This window comes from Cenococcum geophilum (assembly GCF_001692895.1).
Source record: "Cenococcum geophilum 1.58 unplaced genomic scaffold K441scaffold_54, whole genome shotgun sequence".
NCBI lineage: Eukaryota > Fungi > Ascomycota > Dothideomycetes > Gloniales > Gloniaceae > Cenococcum > Cenococcum geophilum.
Genome location: NW_027137612.1, coordinates 362,866 through 381,693, shown reverse-complemented (window position 1 = coordinate 381,693; position 18,828 = coordinate 362,866). Strand labels below are relative to the sequence as shown.

Sequence of the window (18,828 nt, the reverse complement as noted above, 5' to 3'; positions counted from 1 at the left end):
CTGCGTTTTTATATTGGAGGTATTGCGATATATAGGGTTATACTAGATTCCTAAGTTTTAGTAGATAGAGATTAGATAGGTTCTGTTACTTATAATTCCTATATCTTTAAATATGTGTTCTATATAGTATAGGAGAGATATCTATAGTTTTTGCTGTGTAGGGGACCGAAGGCTTTAAACTGTCCCTATTGTAGTTAATAATAGATACTTATTATTTGCGTAGGAGGCTGCTAGGTACTATAGGGGAATCAGTGTAGATTTCTAAGGTCGCGGACTTTATTAAGCTTTATTACTAAATAAAGAGGCTGCCTATAATTAGGAGGAATTGTAATACTAAAGGAGTTGTTATGTGGATACTAAGGAAGGTAAAACTAGGGCTTGTTATTAGTAAGACTAGGAAAAGATTAGAAGGAATAAGAGCGAGAATCTAGATAATATGTGTTACGTTAGCATATTACGTATAGGCTGTAAGGGCTAAGCTTATTAAATGGAGAATTATAAGCCGCTAGGGCGGGAGTATTAAAAATAGAAAGTGTGCTAAGTAAGCCTATACCTTAGTAAAAGAGGTACTTAGAGATATTAAGGCCTAAAAAGGCGTATATAAAAGAAGGCGGCACTATAGATATAGCTGCTAAAACTAATCTTATAACCCTAGCTACTCTTACTACCTTTTTTTAGCTTAAGGAGGCTAGTTTCCTAAGGCGCTATAGGAGTTTTAGAGGAGTCCTATATAAGTTATATAGGAGTTCTAGAGGAGTTATAGAGGAGTCCTAAAAGATTCCTAGAGGATTGCTAAGAGATTGCTATTAAGGGGCACAATATTCTATAAAGGTGGTTAGAGGGAATTAGGCTATAACCTAGCCTTATAGCCGCCCTATTACCTTACTGCCCTATTACGCTGTTACCTTATTACCTTATTGCCTTCTTACCCTTTTTTGCTTTAGTTAATCTTTTTATTAATAGAATACCCCTACTTTTTAAAACAATATATAAACTTCCTATTGTAGCATTTATTGGCGCTAAGTTTATTTATTTACTTGTTCTTGGTTAAGTAGTACTTTTATAGCTTTGTTTACCAACTACCTTATGGCGTTCTCTCCGCTTTTAAATAATTTTTTACTTCCTTCCTCTCTAAACTATTTTTGGAGTCTCCCTTTATTACTAGCTTAAAAATATCTCTCCTATTTTGGCCAAGTTATTATATATATTATTGAAGCTGTCCTAGTGTACTAGACTAGCTATTAAGGTTTATACGTGCAGCCTCTTAAAGTAAATTACTAATTAAAAATTAGGCTCTATTCTTGTGGAGATTCTATATAAATATTTTAAAAACTATTTTTAATAAGGATTTCCTAGTCGTTACTAACATTACTATACTTGCCTTTCTACTCCTAATTTCCGGCTTTATACTAGTATTCTTCCTATAACACTAGATAATAGGGCGTTTGTTAGCTTTCTTAGGTAGTCTCTTAGTAAATACATTATTAAGTATAACTCTTACTGCTTCTATTTAGATAGTAAGAAAATATAAAAGGTTAAAAGTATTATAGCTCTTATACGCTACGGTTATTCTTATACTATATTCTGGCATTTACTTTGTATTTATTAATATATATCTATTCCTTTTAGTAAGCTACTGTAGTAACGCTTTAGTGACCTCTACTAATAGGAATAGGGACACTCTCTTATAGAATGTGTTATAAACGTTGCCGTCATTTTGCTATAAGCTTAGTCGCTTTATATTAAACACTAATAGTATAATACGATATCTTATAATACACCTATTAGCCCTAGTAACTTAAAGAAAGCTATACGGAGATATTTGAACCCTAAATACCCCGACCGACCTATTAGCCCCGATAACTTAGAGGAAGCCACGATATTGAACCCTAAATCCTCCTATACTAAAACTAATCGTAGGAGGAATAGGTTAGTTTTTAGTTATCTTAGTTACTTTTTAGGCTAATACTAGCTTAGTAGTTTTAAAATTTATATTAGTTGTTCCGTTAATATAACCTATAAAGCGTAGAGAGAAGGCGAGACCTTTCTATTTAAGAATTTTAAAGCTGTAGATAATCCCCCGCTGGATAAGGGCCTTTAATCTAAGGTATATGGCCTATAGTAGGATTACGTCTTTCTACCTAAAAAGGTTAAAGCTATAGATGACTTCCTACTAGATAAGGTTTTCCTTAGAGATAATCGCTATATACTTTAGTTATGCCTTAAACGTATATGTCTTAAGTAAGAGTAGAGAGACTTTATATCTTAGATGCTAGAGCTTAGCGACTTAAGGGGGGAGGCTGTGAAAAAGCTAAGGCTATAAGAGGTATATATAAGGAACTATTAAGTTATTTAGGAGGAATTTTCTTTCTAGGTAGCAGCTATATATAGACTTTATTAAAGCTTAAAGCCTCTTACTGCCTTTAAACTTTCTTAGAAAACCCAGCTAAGGTATAGCTTCTCCTTTAAAGGCATATAGTATTATCTGAAATTGCCTTATATGGCTAAGGTTAAGATATACTCTATTAAAGCCACTAAACGCGTCTTTAGCTCTATACCTTATTATATAAAACTAGACTATAGTTTTCGTTTATTTTTAGGAGGGAAGGCCTTATATAAAGTCTCTTATTATTGCATAAAACTTTTATACTAGAAGTATACTAAATTTTTAAGGGCTAGGAGCGGGGATACGCTAGCGCTCTATAACTTGGCTAATTACTCCTAGTTATACAATAAAGCCTTAATAAGTGACGGTCTAAATATCTGTAGGTTTTATTGTAGATAGGTAACTAGGGTAATTAGGGGAATATGCACCTAAGCACGAGCTAGAGTGTAGCGCATTTGCTTTACCCCTCTAAAATAGTTAAACTTTTATATTTTAAAGTCTAAGCCGCGATCTATGGGGCAAACTACTAATTTAAGAAAGCCCTAAACACTATCTGCTTTCTTACTCGTTAATCTAAAATATACTAGCTCCTGTGTATTAACTAGTACTAAAACTAAGCCCCTATATATAGCCCCGTACCTTAAGCCTATTACTTAACTTAAAGTTAGGAGGATATTAGTATAATTTAGCACTTTAGGGCTTACTAGCTTAGCTACTAGAACGCCTCTATATCTATAATAGCCCACTAATAGATTTTTTTGCAGGTAATTAGTGTTCCGTTTTTGCTTTTTAGGTTGATCGGCGCCTCCGATTTTAGGCCTATATATATTTTCACTGCCTCTAAACAATTAGGGTTAAACTATATTATAGTTAGCCCTCTACTAACCTTTGCTATATATAACTATATATCCGCATTAAGTTGCTAACGCCGCCTTCTAATATATTTGGCGTACTGGGTTTGGACCTACGCATACCCTTATTATTCTAGTAAGATATTAGCCACGTATAGTATACTTAACCTTTAACCGGTCTTTAACATATATATAGCATGGCGTATACTATTATTTTATTAGCCGATATATTAATAGACCACTAAGTCTAGACCTCTAGAGCTAATATTATTATTACTTACCATATTATATCTTCCTAGGGAGGTTCCTAATCCTAAGGATACTCTTACAGCCGCTCTTATAACTCTTGAAGCCGCCCCTATAGTGGTGAGATTTTAAGTCCTTGCCGCTAACTTTAATAAAAGCGTTTGTACGATTAATAGTAATTACTCTATGCTTATTTATATCGCAATACCTCTTAGTAACCACACTATATTGAGTTTAAAGATCCTTCGTAATATAATTTATAAAGAAGGTATTAAGTATATAGTTGGTGCGTATAATATTTCTAGTAAAGCCTATAAGAAGCTTCCTAATAAACTTGCGGTTCTACGCTACTGTCTAAGTATATATCCTTTAATAATATAATTTTCTAGACTAATTACAATGTAAAGCAAGGGGCGAAAATTAGAAGAGAAGCCTTTAAATAAGCACTTAAGGAATATATAGCAGAGTAATGGAATAAAGGATAGATTATATAGATGGCTGGAAAGCTTAGGCTATAGGGGTAGGTAAGCCGGCTTACTCGCTGCCAAATTGAGGGTGCTATATATTAGAGGCTACGGAAATACTACTATCTAATTATATAAAGGAATGTTTTATAGGTGCATGGGAATGATTAGAAAATTTTATATAGACTATTAAGGAATGTAGAGTCCTGCAAAACATTTTCGTCGTTATATTTTCAAGACGAGGTTTAGAATAAATAAGACTTAGTATAGCTTGGACGGAGGACCTAGGGTGTATCTACTATAAAGACTAATCTTATCCGAAAATAGCGTCTAAAATCTAGGGTGAATAATAGATTAGTTAGCTAGATATTAGGATTTTTCTACTTCTTTAAAGCCCTTTACTACTTTAATACTTATAGACCTCATCGTAGTGCTACCCCCTAGCTGTAGCTGTGAGAATCTTATCGGCTAGGGAATTTCGGGTACTATATATCGCGATAAACTTTAAAACGAGGTTATTAAAGCTCTAAATAACGCGAATTCTTAACGCTTTATTAAAGTTAAAAAGGAGATCTATAAGAGACTTAGTTAATATAATGGACTCTTATAATACTATAGCAGCGAACTTTTCTAAAAAAATAATTGTATAATGATATGTTTAGAACGCGCTCTAAATAGCCAGCTCTACGGGTTTCTTTAGGATAGAAGTAATAATATTAATTAAATTTTATAAATGCGTTAGATTTTATAGCTTATAGACGTTTTTAAATATGTTTACTCCAGATGTATTATATATAGTAATATTTTATACTATAATATTCTTTTAGATAAATATTTAAACGTAAAGCTAATTGACTTCGCTAGTTTATTAATTAATAGGTCTCCTCTTCTTACTTTATACTCTATTTAAGCCTAAGCTCCGTATCTAAGTACGCCTTAAAAGGACGAAATTTTTGCCTTTAGATCGGCTTGTTATTATATCTTAATGCGTTATATTACCTTTTACGAGCTTTCTAATAACGATATAGAAGATTGTTATAAATAAGGAATATTTCCTAAATTAAAGTCCCTAGGGGCCTTTAGAGTTATTATTAGAGGCTATTAAAACGGCAAATATAACTATATAGATGACGTTATTAAAGAAATGGATAAGTAAGGTATGTTTATAAAACTAGGAATTTTAATTATCTAAACTTATTTATAGGTTTACGGAATCTATCCCTAGTAACGGCGCCGTGGCATTTCCTCTACACTCTTAAGGCTTTCCTTTTAACGTTTATGAAATCTTGTCTTTAGCTTGAAAATTTAAAGGCTTCTCTATCTAGATTTATACCTTATCTATTTTTTAGGCGTTATTGGCGTTAATAAAGGTAAGTTTTGTGCTTTATAAGTCCATTAGTCTTACTATCCTTCTATATAGTATAATATACTAACCATCCTTTATTTAGGATATACTAGATAATCTCTAGTTGCTAGCAAGCTTCTAAACTACGCTGTACTTTATGTTATAGGTATTAGGTTAGAATATACTTGCCCGCCTTATATAATAGCGCTAAGGCAGGGTATAATGCGATTTATCTTTAAGGAATGTCTTAGTCTCTTCCAGCACTTTTTATATTTAATGGTAATCTTAGTAGATTGGTATATCTTAAGTATAGAGAAGTTTATAATTTAACAAATTCTTTTAAGTATATTAATGGTAAAAGAGAGGATTCGTAATATAAACGAATAGGTACTATAATGCCTAGTAATATAATAGGTCTCACAACTTCTAAGGCTTTGTTTTGATTAGATATACATAATATAGATAAGTTGGCAACAAAATTTAGATGAAAATGGCTGTATACAGTAATACCGCGTTAAGAAAATATACTTAAATAATTAGACCACTAAATGTAAACCCTGGCTTCCTATTTCTGCGGGACTAACTAAAACATAAGGATACGCCTAAGCTACTAGCCCCGTCTCTTCTATATAGTAACTCTACCCTTTATTTTTATAACTTTAGAAAAAGAGTATATCTATAATAATCTAGCTTTAGCTTGTTAAACGTGTCTTTAGTAAAACTTAAGGGCATCTTTAGAATTTAAAAGCCCGCTTTTATAAACCTAGGTAGGCTTCTAAGCCACCTTATATTTACGCCCTAACTTAGTTATTCTTTCCCCTAGAATATTATTAATCTCCCATTTATTATCTAAGCTTACTTTATTAATTTTGTCTTTTTTAGTCCGGGTATAACGCTTTATAGTAGGCTCTAGGTTTAAAACGTCGCTCTAGTTATTAGCGGCGCCACTACTATTACCGTCCTTGTCCTCGTTGCAAGTACAATTGCTAGCCTTATTATGCGGCGGTTTAAAGCTATAGAGAAGGGTAGGCTTTTAAAGTAAAGGGCTAGCGGGCTATAGAGTGGATACCGCTTACTAGTTAACTTGCGGGTATTAAGAGTTAAGGTTAGGTATAGAGGGGCTAGAAGATAAGTCTTCGCGATAGGCGGGTGGCCTTTATTACTTTTAGGGACACGGATTATTACCACCCTCGCTACCCCCGCTACTCTCTTTAGCAGGGTTGTTAGAATTATAATTAGTAACGTTATCCTACTTAAGCTTCCGCTTCTTTAATATAAAGGATAATTCGCCTCCTATATTCCCTTTCTTATAATTACCCTCCCTAATAAGCAGATTGTCTATATATTATGGTTATTAGGTTATAGTAACGATATTTTTAATATCTATAACTTACTAATATCATCTATATTATTAGCTATTAAGAAGTTTTAGTTAGTTACTACGTGGGTTTTTAACTTCTGTATAGCCTAGGGGACAGTTGCAATATTAATTCCCTTAGCTAGGCTATCTATTTTATTAACGTCTTCTACTATAGGTTTGAGATAGTTATATATAGATACGCTAAAGAGATCTTCCAGCTCCTCTAAAGAAGGTAACTTCTTATCCTCGTCGTCCTTATCGCTACGGTCATTTCTACTACCTAATAATTGTTAAGCAAGGCCGTTATATAGGGGGGAAGTGTATACCTAACCTATAAGGTGCTAGTTAATCGCCAACTTTATTAGCTTTATTGTTAGTATTACTAACTTCGTCCCTTTTGGCTTTAGGTTCCAAGTCTAGGTCGGCTATATTATCTTTAATGAATATTAGATTTGCTGCTGCCCATTAAATATATTTATAGTTATTGGGAAAAGGAGGGGATAATTACTAAATTACCTTAATTGCTTCCTCTAGCGTCTTGGCTGTTACTTATATTCTTATAAATATCTTTATACTTATTAAAAGCCTTAGGATCTACGGGTGCCTTATTAGGTGGAATGTTTAAAAAAGGTAATATAGAATAACTTGCCTAAGCGCAACTAGGCTAAATATTTTATAGAATTATCTCTTAGAGGGAAGTAAGGTACTCTCCCCTTTTTCGTTCTCTTTTTAAGTATATTGCTTATATTTACCTTAGAAGCCGTAATTATATAATGCTAAGAAGCCTTCGGTTTTTTAGGGGGTATAGTGTAGAAATTAATATTATTAAGTGAAATTTATAAATCAAAACGGAGGGGTTAAGAAGATGCCACTGTTGTTACCACTATTATTATTAGAATTATTATTGCCTTATGCCTTTCTAATAGCCCTAAAGGGCGGGTTACGCTAGGCTTTTAAGTCTACGCTAGTCCCCTCTTCGCCACTAGCTTATATCCGCAGCATTTATACTAAAATAACCCTACTAACTTAATAGCGAATTAAAACGTGTAATCTACGCTCTATTAGCAATTACCGTTCGTAATATATAAAGGTTTGCACGGGCTTAAACTCTATTACAAGATTAACGCCTATTAGGAAACTACGATTAAGACCCAACTAACTAAGCTAGCATATTTAGCCTTTAATAGGGGCATCGCACCAAGCCTCCTTATTAAGGAGGTTAGTGGTAAAGTACCTTTACCCTTATTCTTTAGAGTTAGAGCTAGTGCTAATATGTCCGTTTTCCAACCCAATTATGCTAGTAAACTGGATTTTCTATACTAGATCTTTTACGAGACTATGGTTCCTAAAGTTAGATAGGTAGGGGGTGTGCCGTAATTCTATTATAAGTATTAAAAGACACTCTAAGTAATAAGGGTATCCTTAAATCTCTCCCCTAAATCTAAGGAACTTCCTTAGTTATACTCTATAGAGCCTATAGCCGCTGCTTAACCTCCCAAATATATATAAAAGCCTCGCTTTTATCCTTACCTATAGCCGGATATTATAAATAATATAAGGGGGCAGATAGCGCGAGTAGATTAGGCGATTATGCCTATATCTATTTTACTACATCCTTTTAGCTAATATAGCCACTGTATAAAGTCCGTCTCCGTTAGGAGATCAAATGCGCGAATTTTTCTCTAGTATTTATTAGCTAAGAGTAAGATTATAATACTAGCTCTATTAAAAGCCAGGCTATACTACTAGATGGGCTGTTTACCCCTAGATTCCGCCTTATAAGTCTTAGGTCTATATAAAGGATGTTTTTATATAACCTATGCCTCCTTAGCTAAATAGGGGGCTAGATTAGATTAAAGCCTAATAGCTTCTCTAATTGTAATATAATCCTCTAATTATTAGGGAAGAGTAAAGTCTAAGTCTAGGTTAAGAAGGCGCTAAGGAGGGCAAGGGCTTTCAGCTTCTGGTGGCGCAGCTTTAACTAAGCTAAGTGACTAACATTAACCTATAGTTTCGCTAAGGACCCACTTCGGCGTCTAGCTTTGCCTTTATTGTAACGCTGTAATGTAACACTGCCTAACACGTCCTGTAGCTCGTAGTAGCTGTAACCTATATAATCTATTATTAGGCGGTTCTTAGTATAGCCATTTATATCTATTCTGATAGGGATTAAGTTGTATATTATAGTTACGTCCGAGACACTGCTAGAGGTGGAGGTAAAGAAGAGGATGAATGGAAATGTTATTCCGGTGCACTAATTAGTAGGAGACGTAAGTAGGAGGAGAGGAGAGAGAAGAGGAAGAGAGGAGGAATATAATAGGACTAAAGCATGCATTAACACTAGAAGAGAGTATAAATATATCCTATAAAAAGGGCCGAAGAGTTATAGCGCTAGGTAATCGTTAGTATAAAACATATAGAGATTAGGGAAGGGGTAGAGCACCTATATAGACGCTAAGGGGATAGAAAATACCTTACGGCTAACAGCTAGAGTCCGAGGTGGCACGGTAGTGGGAAAGAAAAGAGGAGATAGAGTATAAGGGCAAAAGCAGCGAGGGAGAAGGCCTTTTATAGTTGAGGTTAAGGTTAGGTTTTAGCTAAACTGGGGTAGGGAAGCAAGCGCGCCTTGCCTGTAAAGAAACCTCTATTTTCTAATACGTGGTCTCCATTTTATTTTTTACTCTAAAAATATTAAGTAAACTAAAAATAGTTAACCTTATAGCTATTTTTAATAAGTATTACCTTAATACTATATTATATACTATATTTAAAGATATAAGCGGAATATTAATCTTTAGCCCTTTTTATTTAGCTAACTTCTTTTAAGAGAGTAGAAATCCTCTATAATATTATTAAAGCCATTAATCCTAAAAAACTCTTAAACCCTAATATAAGGTTAAGGACCGTACGTGCGTAACAAGCTATAAATAAAGTAAAGACTTTCGCGTTTAGGACTTTACTTATACCTTTACTAGTTAAATAAAAAGAGAAACTAGTAAAGTTCTTTAAGCCTTAGAGCCTCTAGCCTAATAACGCCGAGTTTAAGTCTAATAGTATTAAGCCTAGTAGTGTTAAACCTAATTTTAGTGGCGTTAAACTTAATTCTAGTAGCACCGAATCTAATCCTAGCGGTGTTAAATCTAAGCTTAATAATATTAAGTTTAAAACTAAAAGTACTAAATCTAAACCTAAAATCGCTAGATCTAAACGGAGGGATATTAAATCTAAGTCTAAAAACATTAAAGCTAGAATGAAACAATCCGACCTAAAGGCAGAATTTTACTAAAAAATCTATAATATACGAAAAGTTATATATTAAAAAGAAGCTAACGCTATCTGTTAAATTTTCTATATATTATTCTTTCGCGATTTTCTAATCTAGTTTACTAATAGGGAAAAAAATGATATAGGACTTCTACTCTATGGAAAGGGACTGGTCTACTTATTAAAAAGGTTTATATATAAGTTATAGGTAAACTAGCACTTCCTATAACGGCTAATAATATCGCCACATAGGTAAAATTTAGGTAATTGTATTATCTTATTAGTGCTAAAGTAGGAGAGAGCGCTTAATTCTTACTTATAGATTATATCTTTAGAGATAAGTAAGTTATATTCCTAAGTTTGCGTTGTTTAGTGCTTATATACTACCTTAGATAGATAGAAAAGGTCTTAAAGATAGCCTTTAGCTTAGCTAGTATTCTTAAACCTATTAAAAAACTAATTCCTAAAAAAGTAAATAAATATAACGCGAATAAAGTGGCGAAGGGGATCCGCGACTTTTAGTTAGAACTATACCGATTTTACTTAGAGTTATTAGGGCCTATAAAACGGTATCTAAGTATAAATAACTTAGGATTGGCTTATTTAAAGCGGCGTTAAATGCCTAAATAAACTATTAATTAAACCTTTTCTAAGTCTAGCTCGCAATCCCTAGCTAAACTAGAAATGTATTTAATAAATTAGATAGTGTAAGAATAAGTAGGCAGAATAAATTATCCAGACTCTATTAAGATAAATAGTTATAGCATTTCTAGTGAGATTTGGATAATATTGGTTTAAAACCCTACTAACTTACTAGGCAACGTACACCGATAGACACCACTTAAAAACTTTAATTTTGCTAATTTCTGGTTAGACTTCGCAGACTTCGGTTTAAATTTTACTACCTTTATACTAAAATTAGCTAACTTTAATCTAGACTTAGATAACTTTAACCTACTTAATCTTGGTATAAAAGTATCCTAACTAGGCTGATAAGAAATAGAATACTACGTCCTTATTAATAAAAGCCGGCTTACCGGATATACAAAAGATAGCATACCTAGACAATAGGACGATATATTTATAGGTAGCTTTATTAATAGATATATCTTTATTAGTAGATATATCTTTATTAGCGGATATATCTTTATTACTAGTGGATATATCTTTATTAGTAGATATATCTTTATTAGTAGATATATATATAGGTAGGCTCTAGATATTAAGAGGAATGATAAACTAATCTTTTAGTATTCCTATTTTAGCTTTATCTTTTAAATAAAAAACTACCTAGCTTTTTAGAAGCAGCTTAGCAGTTAGTATATATGCAGAAACCTATACTAGCTCTGCTTATAGTTATATAGAGCCCAGTTATAAACAAAGTCTTAATTTTATTACCTAGCCTTTCTATAATGCATTTCTCCAAATTAGGCTCTAAAGCTTTAACCTAAACATTTCCTCTATTACTAAGATACGAGGACACTAATTTAATATGGTTAAGAGCGTTTAGTAGGACCTCCTCTAAATATTTGGGTATGGATAGCGTCTATATTAGGGAAACTATTTCTATAAAAAGGGAGGGTATTATATAGGGCGTTATATAATCAAGTAGCTGGAATAATAAAGTCTGCCTAGAGATCTTAGTATTTAAATTAGTAAAGTTTAATAAAAGTATAACTACCGCTTTGCGAGTATAAGTTACCGTAGTATAACAAAAAGGATTTAATAATGCCTTTTGGTAGAGGGGCTTGGTAGGGCTTAGTTAGGCATTTACTAGCTGGCTCGTTAGGCTTATTTTAGTTGGGCTAAATCTAATAGCTTTGCTTATATTCCGCAGTAAGCCTTATTAATTAACTAAGCCCCTTATAGCTAGCGATAATTATAAGGCTAAAGTTGTATATGGCGTCCTATTACTATCTAATGGGCTATTAATATTGCCTTCTATACCGTCTAGCCTCCTAGAACGGCTTTAAGCTATCCTTAACTTTACGGATTACCGGTAGCCCCGTATTTAATCACTATCTATAAAGCAAGGCGGTATTTACCCTTTTTTTATAGCGTTTACCATCTCTATACATAAATAATACTCTATTGTCTGCGATCTCGGCGTATATACGCAGGTTGGTTAATTTTAAACACACTATACCCTTTATTACGCACTAAATTACATTCTAGGACTAAAAATTACCTATTTAGGCCTCTAATAGTAAGAATTTACTTTTAATCTAGATTATAGAGTTACATTACTAATGCCTTATTTATTTTAACACTAGCTCTTAATAGTTTACCTACCTATAGGATTAAGCTATATGTATATAAGTTTAATCCAAAAACTTCTAACTAAAGCGCCCTTGTTATTATAGTGCCAACTAAAGGTATAGGCCGCATTTAGTATAGCCTAATCCTTATTTACCGCATAAATAGTCGTTTTAAGACCTCCCGCCTAACCCTTATCTATTATTACCTCCTTATACTAAAATATTATAGAGAGTAAATGTTAAAATCTTCTATATCCCTATATCTTATTCTAAACTATAGAGCGATTTAAGACATTTAATTATATTTATCTCTTCCTTCTAACCGTTTTCTTCCTTTTCTATACTGTCTAGTCTTTAAGGTTATAGTCGTTATTAGTTATATAAAAGAAGCAGCCCGCTTATATATTGTAGATAGTAGTAGGAGTTATAGCCAGCTATATAAGAGTTTAAATTTTACAACTATTGGCAGATTTTAATAGTACTGCTAGGTTATAGAAGGTATTCTCTACGCTATATCCTAGCAAATTACTATATATATATACGTATAAACCTACTCTATATAAAATATAGCTCTATACTAACCGGATATTTAGACCTTCCTAAAAGTTCCAATACTTATATAAAGTAGTATTTAGATGCTTTTATATCTTAAAATAGTTTGGTTACCTTAGAAAAGGAATTATTATTTTAGTTTTTTCCTAACCTCTTATACCCTTAAAGCTACCCGTTTAATCCTCCTTGCTATTAATTAATTAACGACTAATATCTATAGAGTTTGGCGTCTTATAATATTAGTTTTACAGATATTTCTAATAGCTAGGCTCTCTATCCTATATAGAATACCTTAGCTCGCTAAAGCTAAGCCGCTACTTATAGAATAGCCTTAAGCTAGTAATACTAAAAGCTAGGGGAATTGTATAGAGGATCTTTTAGTAATCGTACCTTACCTATAGCTAAAGGGCCTAGAAATATAGTTTTTGATTTATATAATGGGTATTATGCAAGTCTTAAATAGGCTACTAGTGATTTTACTATTAATATTAGTAAGTGCACTTCTAACTGCTCTTAAGCCTTTTGGTATATATATTTGTGCTGTTTTTTAATAGTATTTACTAACTAGTTTTTAAAGGTCTCTTACCCGTTTAAGAACTTTGGTTCTATATAGGGTCGCTACTTTACTTTCTTATAATACTGCCTATACTACTAGTAAAAGCGTAGGTTATAACGTCTTTAAAGCGTAATATTAAAGAGGGAGCCCTTAGACACATTATAAAACTATTAATGGACTTTTATAACGATAAAAGCTTTATAGAAGTTATAGAGGTTATAAACTTAGGAGAACGGTTTATTAATTTTGTAGATTACCTATTGTTTAATATAATGCCTTCCATAATTAATATTATTACCATTATAGTCTATTTGTCGCACTTTATTAATGGATATATTAGACTTATTATAATAGTTATAGTTATCTTATAAATCTAGGCCGAACTCGCTAAGAATTCTAAGCTTTTTTAGATGCGTTAAGATTATACTATAATGCGATATAGGGAAAGCCGGATTAAATACGAAGTAATAAAACATTAGGAGCTGGTAATTTTAGCCAACTATTAAGATTATAAGAACCGCTAACTTTCCTTTATGTTATTGGATTTCATTATACTAATGCGGCGAATGTCTTAGCTGCGCTTATTTGCCAATTTAGCGGCGTATATAACGAAAATGATTAGCCTAGTAATTACAGTATAGCTCTTAGCTTTTTGTATTATAAAGGGTCTTACACCTCTAGGTAGCTTATTTATTCTAATTTAATCCTAGCTAAGCATATTTAAATTTATAAACTTTAATATAAGATTATATAATATTCTTATGGATTACCTTAGTTTAGGAAAGCGCTTTTTTAAACTTCTTTAAGCTAGGCCATCTATTGTTAATAAAGAAGAAGTAATAAGCCTTAAGGTTATCGCTAGGCGTGTTAAATTTACTAATATCTTATTTTCCTACGCGGATGGTAACTAGCCGGCAGTAAATAAGATTAGTTTTATAGTTAAGGGCGGAAAGACTATTACGCTTATTAGACAAAGTAGAAGCGGCAAGTCTACAGTCTTTAAGCTCTTATAACGGTTTATTAACCCTAATAAAGGGGATATTAAAATTAATAGCTAGAATACCTATAATGTTACGTTAAGTAGCCTATAAGATAATATTGCAATTATTCCCTAAAGCCTTAACTTACTAAATAAGTTAATTAAGGAAATTATTGCGTATAGGCTTAGCGCTAAGGCTAATAAGATTAAGGAAGCCTATAAAGCCGCTTATATATATAACCGGATAATAGGTCTTAAAACCCAATACAACACCAATGTTAGGGAAGAAGGTATTAAACTATTAGGTAGTAAGTGTCAACGCATTGCTATTGCGAGGGCTATTCTTAAAAATCTAAAGATTCTGCTTCTTAATAAAGCCTTATCTGCTGTAGATAATCTAATAGAGGTGCTAATTTATAAATTACTTAAAAGTTAAGCAGAATGCTAAATAACTTTAATTATTGCTTATTGTTTTAATACAATTAAGCACGCCGATAATATTATTATCTTAAAAAAAGGAGAGATAACAGAAAGGGGAAGCTATACTAAGTTACTTAGTTAATGTGGGCTATACTATATAATATAGACTAGTGGTAAAAAGTAACGGATAAAGGTGGGGATGGGAGCTAAATAAAATGGAAAGCTAGTATATACACCTTATAGATAGTAACAATTTTACGTTAGTAGGCTAGTGGTATAGGCGCGCTAAACTTATAGTATATACTAAGACTTCTATTTCCTGCCTTGCCTACTATATAAATTCTAGGCTTTTAGCTTTTTGTGTTTAGCAAAGAATTTTTCGGTATAAAGAAGGTCTTAACGTAACTTAGCCATATTAAAGACATGCTTATTAGGTGGGGGAAAGATCCTACGTATATAACCGAATTAAAGGAAAGCCTAACAAAACCTCTACGCAACTTAAGCATTAAAGAAAACTTTAAAGAAAAGCTTAATCTTGGTTCTAGATCTGCCGAGGAAGTAATAAATAACGTAAGTTTTAAATCCGCTAAAGACGAATTAGATAGTGGAGTAGAGGAATAGTTATAAGAATTCGTAGAGAAATAAAAACGGGAATACGTAGAGAAACGGGCATAGGAATGCGTATAGGTACCCTTTATAATGGTATTACATAGTCTAATAGCAAGTATAGTATAAATGTAATTATTACGTAAAGAGGGAGAACTGTTACTATTATTAATATCTAAATTGCGTAATATACTAACCTATTTAGAATCTAAGAGGAACAAAATAGGATCTGCTTTAACTGTTAATATTACTATTAGGTACTAACTTTAAAGGTACTACCTTATAACTTACTACCCTATTTCTTACTATTATATATCTTACTACCTAATTCTATTACCTATTTATTACCTATTACTAACTAAGTGGTAATATCGACCTAGTAGCAATTAAGTAACAGTTAAAAATCGTTATTAGCCTTTTACTACCTATCTAGTGTATATAGTAAGGCTCTAGAGCCTCTTATAATGAGATAAAGTTCTTATAAGTAACTTATCCGTCTAATAAACTATAAGCATTTTTAGTGTTCCCTATTCCATTATAGCATAAAATGGCAAGCGTAATTATATTAAGGATTCTTAATTAATTCTGGAATTTTAATCCGAATACGTAAGGCGCTTTATGTTGTTTATGTGAGAAGCTTTAGGGCTAAGCTAGAATATCATATAAGGCGTTATATAAGGCGTTATTGAACTAGTAGCTGCGCCTGGGATCTTAGCTAAAATAGAATATAACTTCGGCCGCACTTTTTACTATTAATCTTTATACCCCGTACTGCCTACTATTATTCTTTATACCTAAGCTATCTTAGCCATATATAAGATAAATAAAACGTACTATAATATAAGTCTGCCCACTATATTCTTACGCCGCAATAATTAATAGATTAGTATAAATATAGAGATAGGTCAAATCTGTATTAGAGCAATCGTATCTATAATATATCTATAGAAATAGCGTTAGTATAACTAGCACCGGTATAACTAGCGCTAGTATAACCGGCGCTAGTATAATCAGCACTAGTATAATTAGCACTAGCATAATTAACACTAGCACAATTAATACTAGCTTAATTAGCACCTATATAAACTTAGTCCTATATAAGAAATTTTACGCCAGATATAGTCTTTCTTAATAAAGAAGATAGTGTTAGTATAAAAGCGCGGATTAACCTATAAATGATTATTATCTATGCGGCTATATTATATACGTATATTGTTTAAACATAGGGAATAGAGAATAGTATTATATAAGTTCAGCTATTCTAATTACTAAGCTTATTCTAATTGCGGAGCCAGTATAATTGCGGAGATAGTCTATACATAGAGATAAAAGAAAAATGTTTAAATTGCAAATATAAAGCCTATATAACTTATAAGGGGGGAATAAAATAGAATATAATATAGGATGTAATAAGTTGGACCTATATAAGCGTACCTACTTATAGTTTTATAGCACTGCTAATAGCGGGATAGTATAAATATCGAAACGTATAAAGTCCTTCTATTAGGTCTTATAAGTGTTAGTATAATTAATATTCCTAGTGCTATCTCTAGCGAGGTTAAAGGATACTTTTAGTTAATAATAGAAGGTTTTAGCCAGGCGGGTATTACAATAAATAATATAAGCTAGCTAATAGGTAGAGATATAGAATTAAACAAGTAATCTCTTTTATTTAAGGTGGCTCTAAGAGCCCTAATATACATAAGGAAATAACCCTAGTTTAACCTTCGGTGTCCGTAGTCGTTTAAAGTCTAACGCCTTAGTAGTAAAGCTACCTCCGTGGCTAATAGAAGGAATCGCTCTAAGTGCTAAGATATTTTTGTCGCCAAAGTTCTAAAAACGTAACCTAAGCAGAGATCCCTATAATAGAACTATTCTTAAGTCCGTAAATAGCATAGCGAAAGATTTATATTAATATTAACTGCGGCCACCTTTAATGCTTGGAATTCACCGCTAAAGTAAGCCATTATATACTGTTTTCGCATCTCTATATATATTTATAGTAAGTTTATATCCCCTAGTAGCCGCATATCTTATAGCGGCCCTATTTAGTGACCCTAAATTAGGCCTTAACCTTTACTAACCTTTACTACCTATAGTATAGCGGGAACCTAGTATGTAAGTATAAAACGTGTCACAGTAAGTAGCGTCTTTTTGTATTTAAGGTTTAATATCCCTTTCTATGGGCTTATTAGTATCTTTACTCCTCCGTTTCTACTATTACTTGCTTATTTAACTTATTGCTAAGACTTTTACCTTTAGCCGCTAGGAATAACCTATATAGTAGAGCTTTTACTATAATACTATAGCAGGTAAGAGAGTGCTAAAACTGCGCTAAGCTGTAAAAGTAGGTTAATATTATAGCTTAAAATATAAAAGCCTCCTAGGAAATATAAAGTATTATATAATAAGAGAACAAGCAACTCTAGGTCTTACTAGTAATTAATAGCGTCTCTAAGGACCAAATAAAGACCTTTTATTCGTAATATCTATACCAGTCTAATAAAGAGATATTAATAATTATTCTAGAGATAGAGATAAATTATAAGCACTTTCTTATAATGTATCCGGAGTCTTAATTATCTATATAGCAACACACCTTAATAACTTCTAATAATTGTTGCGGTAATACTACTTTAAGCTTTATAAAGGCTAAGCAGGTTATCTAAAATTAGACTCTATTAGGTATACAGTTCTAGAATATAGGAGAGTGTCACGGAAGTGGGCACGAGCTGGAATACAATGTACTAAACAGGGTAGTAATTGAGGAAGGCTACGTACGCGTAACTATGCGTGGTTGATACAAAGACATTTGGATGAAGAAGAAGATTCTTCGTGTGCCAGGTCGGGTATAAATAGGGGTTGTAGGGGAACGTGCGTAGGTGTCTCGGGACGAACGTGAGCACGGGTCAAGAACGTTAAAACGCGCAGGGACGTAAGAGCGTGTGAGTCCCGTGACAGAGAGTAATTTTAGTTAAACTAGCTTACCCTACTAATAGCTACTAGGACTACTTATAACGGAGAAACTTTAATTTATACTAAACCCACTCTAGAAGGTTCTAAAGTTAAGCATTAATTACTGTGTTCTAATTGCCGGGTTATAAAGACAAAATGCGACAGGAACTCTCTATGTGGTCGCTGTTAGATATATAGCAAAGAGTGTAACTATAAGCGGCTGTACGTTTAACGTAACACTATAGTACCTTTTAAGTAGCGATTGGAAATAAGGGCCTATTAGGCGCTAAGCAGTATCCAAGTGTTTATATATTCTTATTTTAGGCACTGCTGCCTTTTTAGCTTAGGGGTTTATTTCTAGTAATTCTTACTTAGCGGAAAGATAAAGGGCGGGGGTTAGTAAAGGCGAGTTTGGCATTAATAAGGCGATAAAGTACTAGCTATAGAAAGCGATGGCACGGCCGAGCTAGGGATTTTTATTAGCTTAGGACTTCGCAATTAAGATGGCTTAATTAGGGTTTATTAATTATAATCTTTTCTATTTCTTTCTTTTTTAGTAATAGTAAAGAAGGAGGAGCGCTTTATC

General features: G+C 32.6%; 1 protein-coding gene across 1 annotated transcript; it reads left to right on the top strand.

The window, feature by feature from the left end:
• Nucleotides 1-14,406: 14,406 nt before the first annotated feature.
• On the top strand, nucleotides 14,407-14,697 carry K441DRAFT_583141 (uncharacterized protein; the record flags this gene model as incomplete). The annotated part of the gene is made up of 1 exon (XM_067644487.1): nucleotides 14,407-14,697. A coding segment is annotated over one exon (291 nt), but the record flags the coding sequence as incomplete, so codon positions are not given.
• Between the last annotated feature and the right edge of the window lie 4,131 nt (nucleotides 14,698-18,828).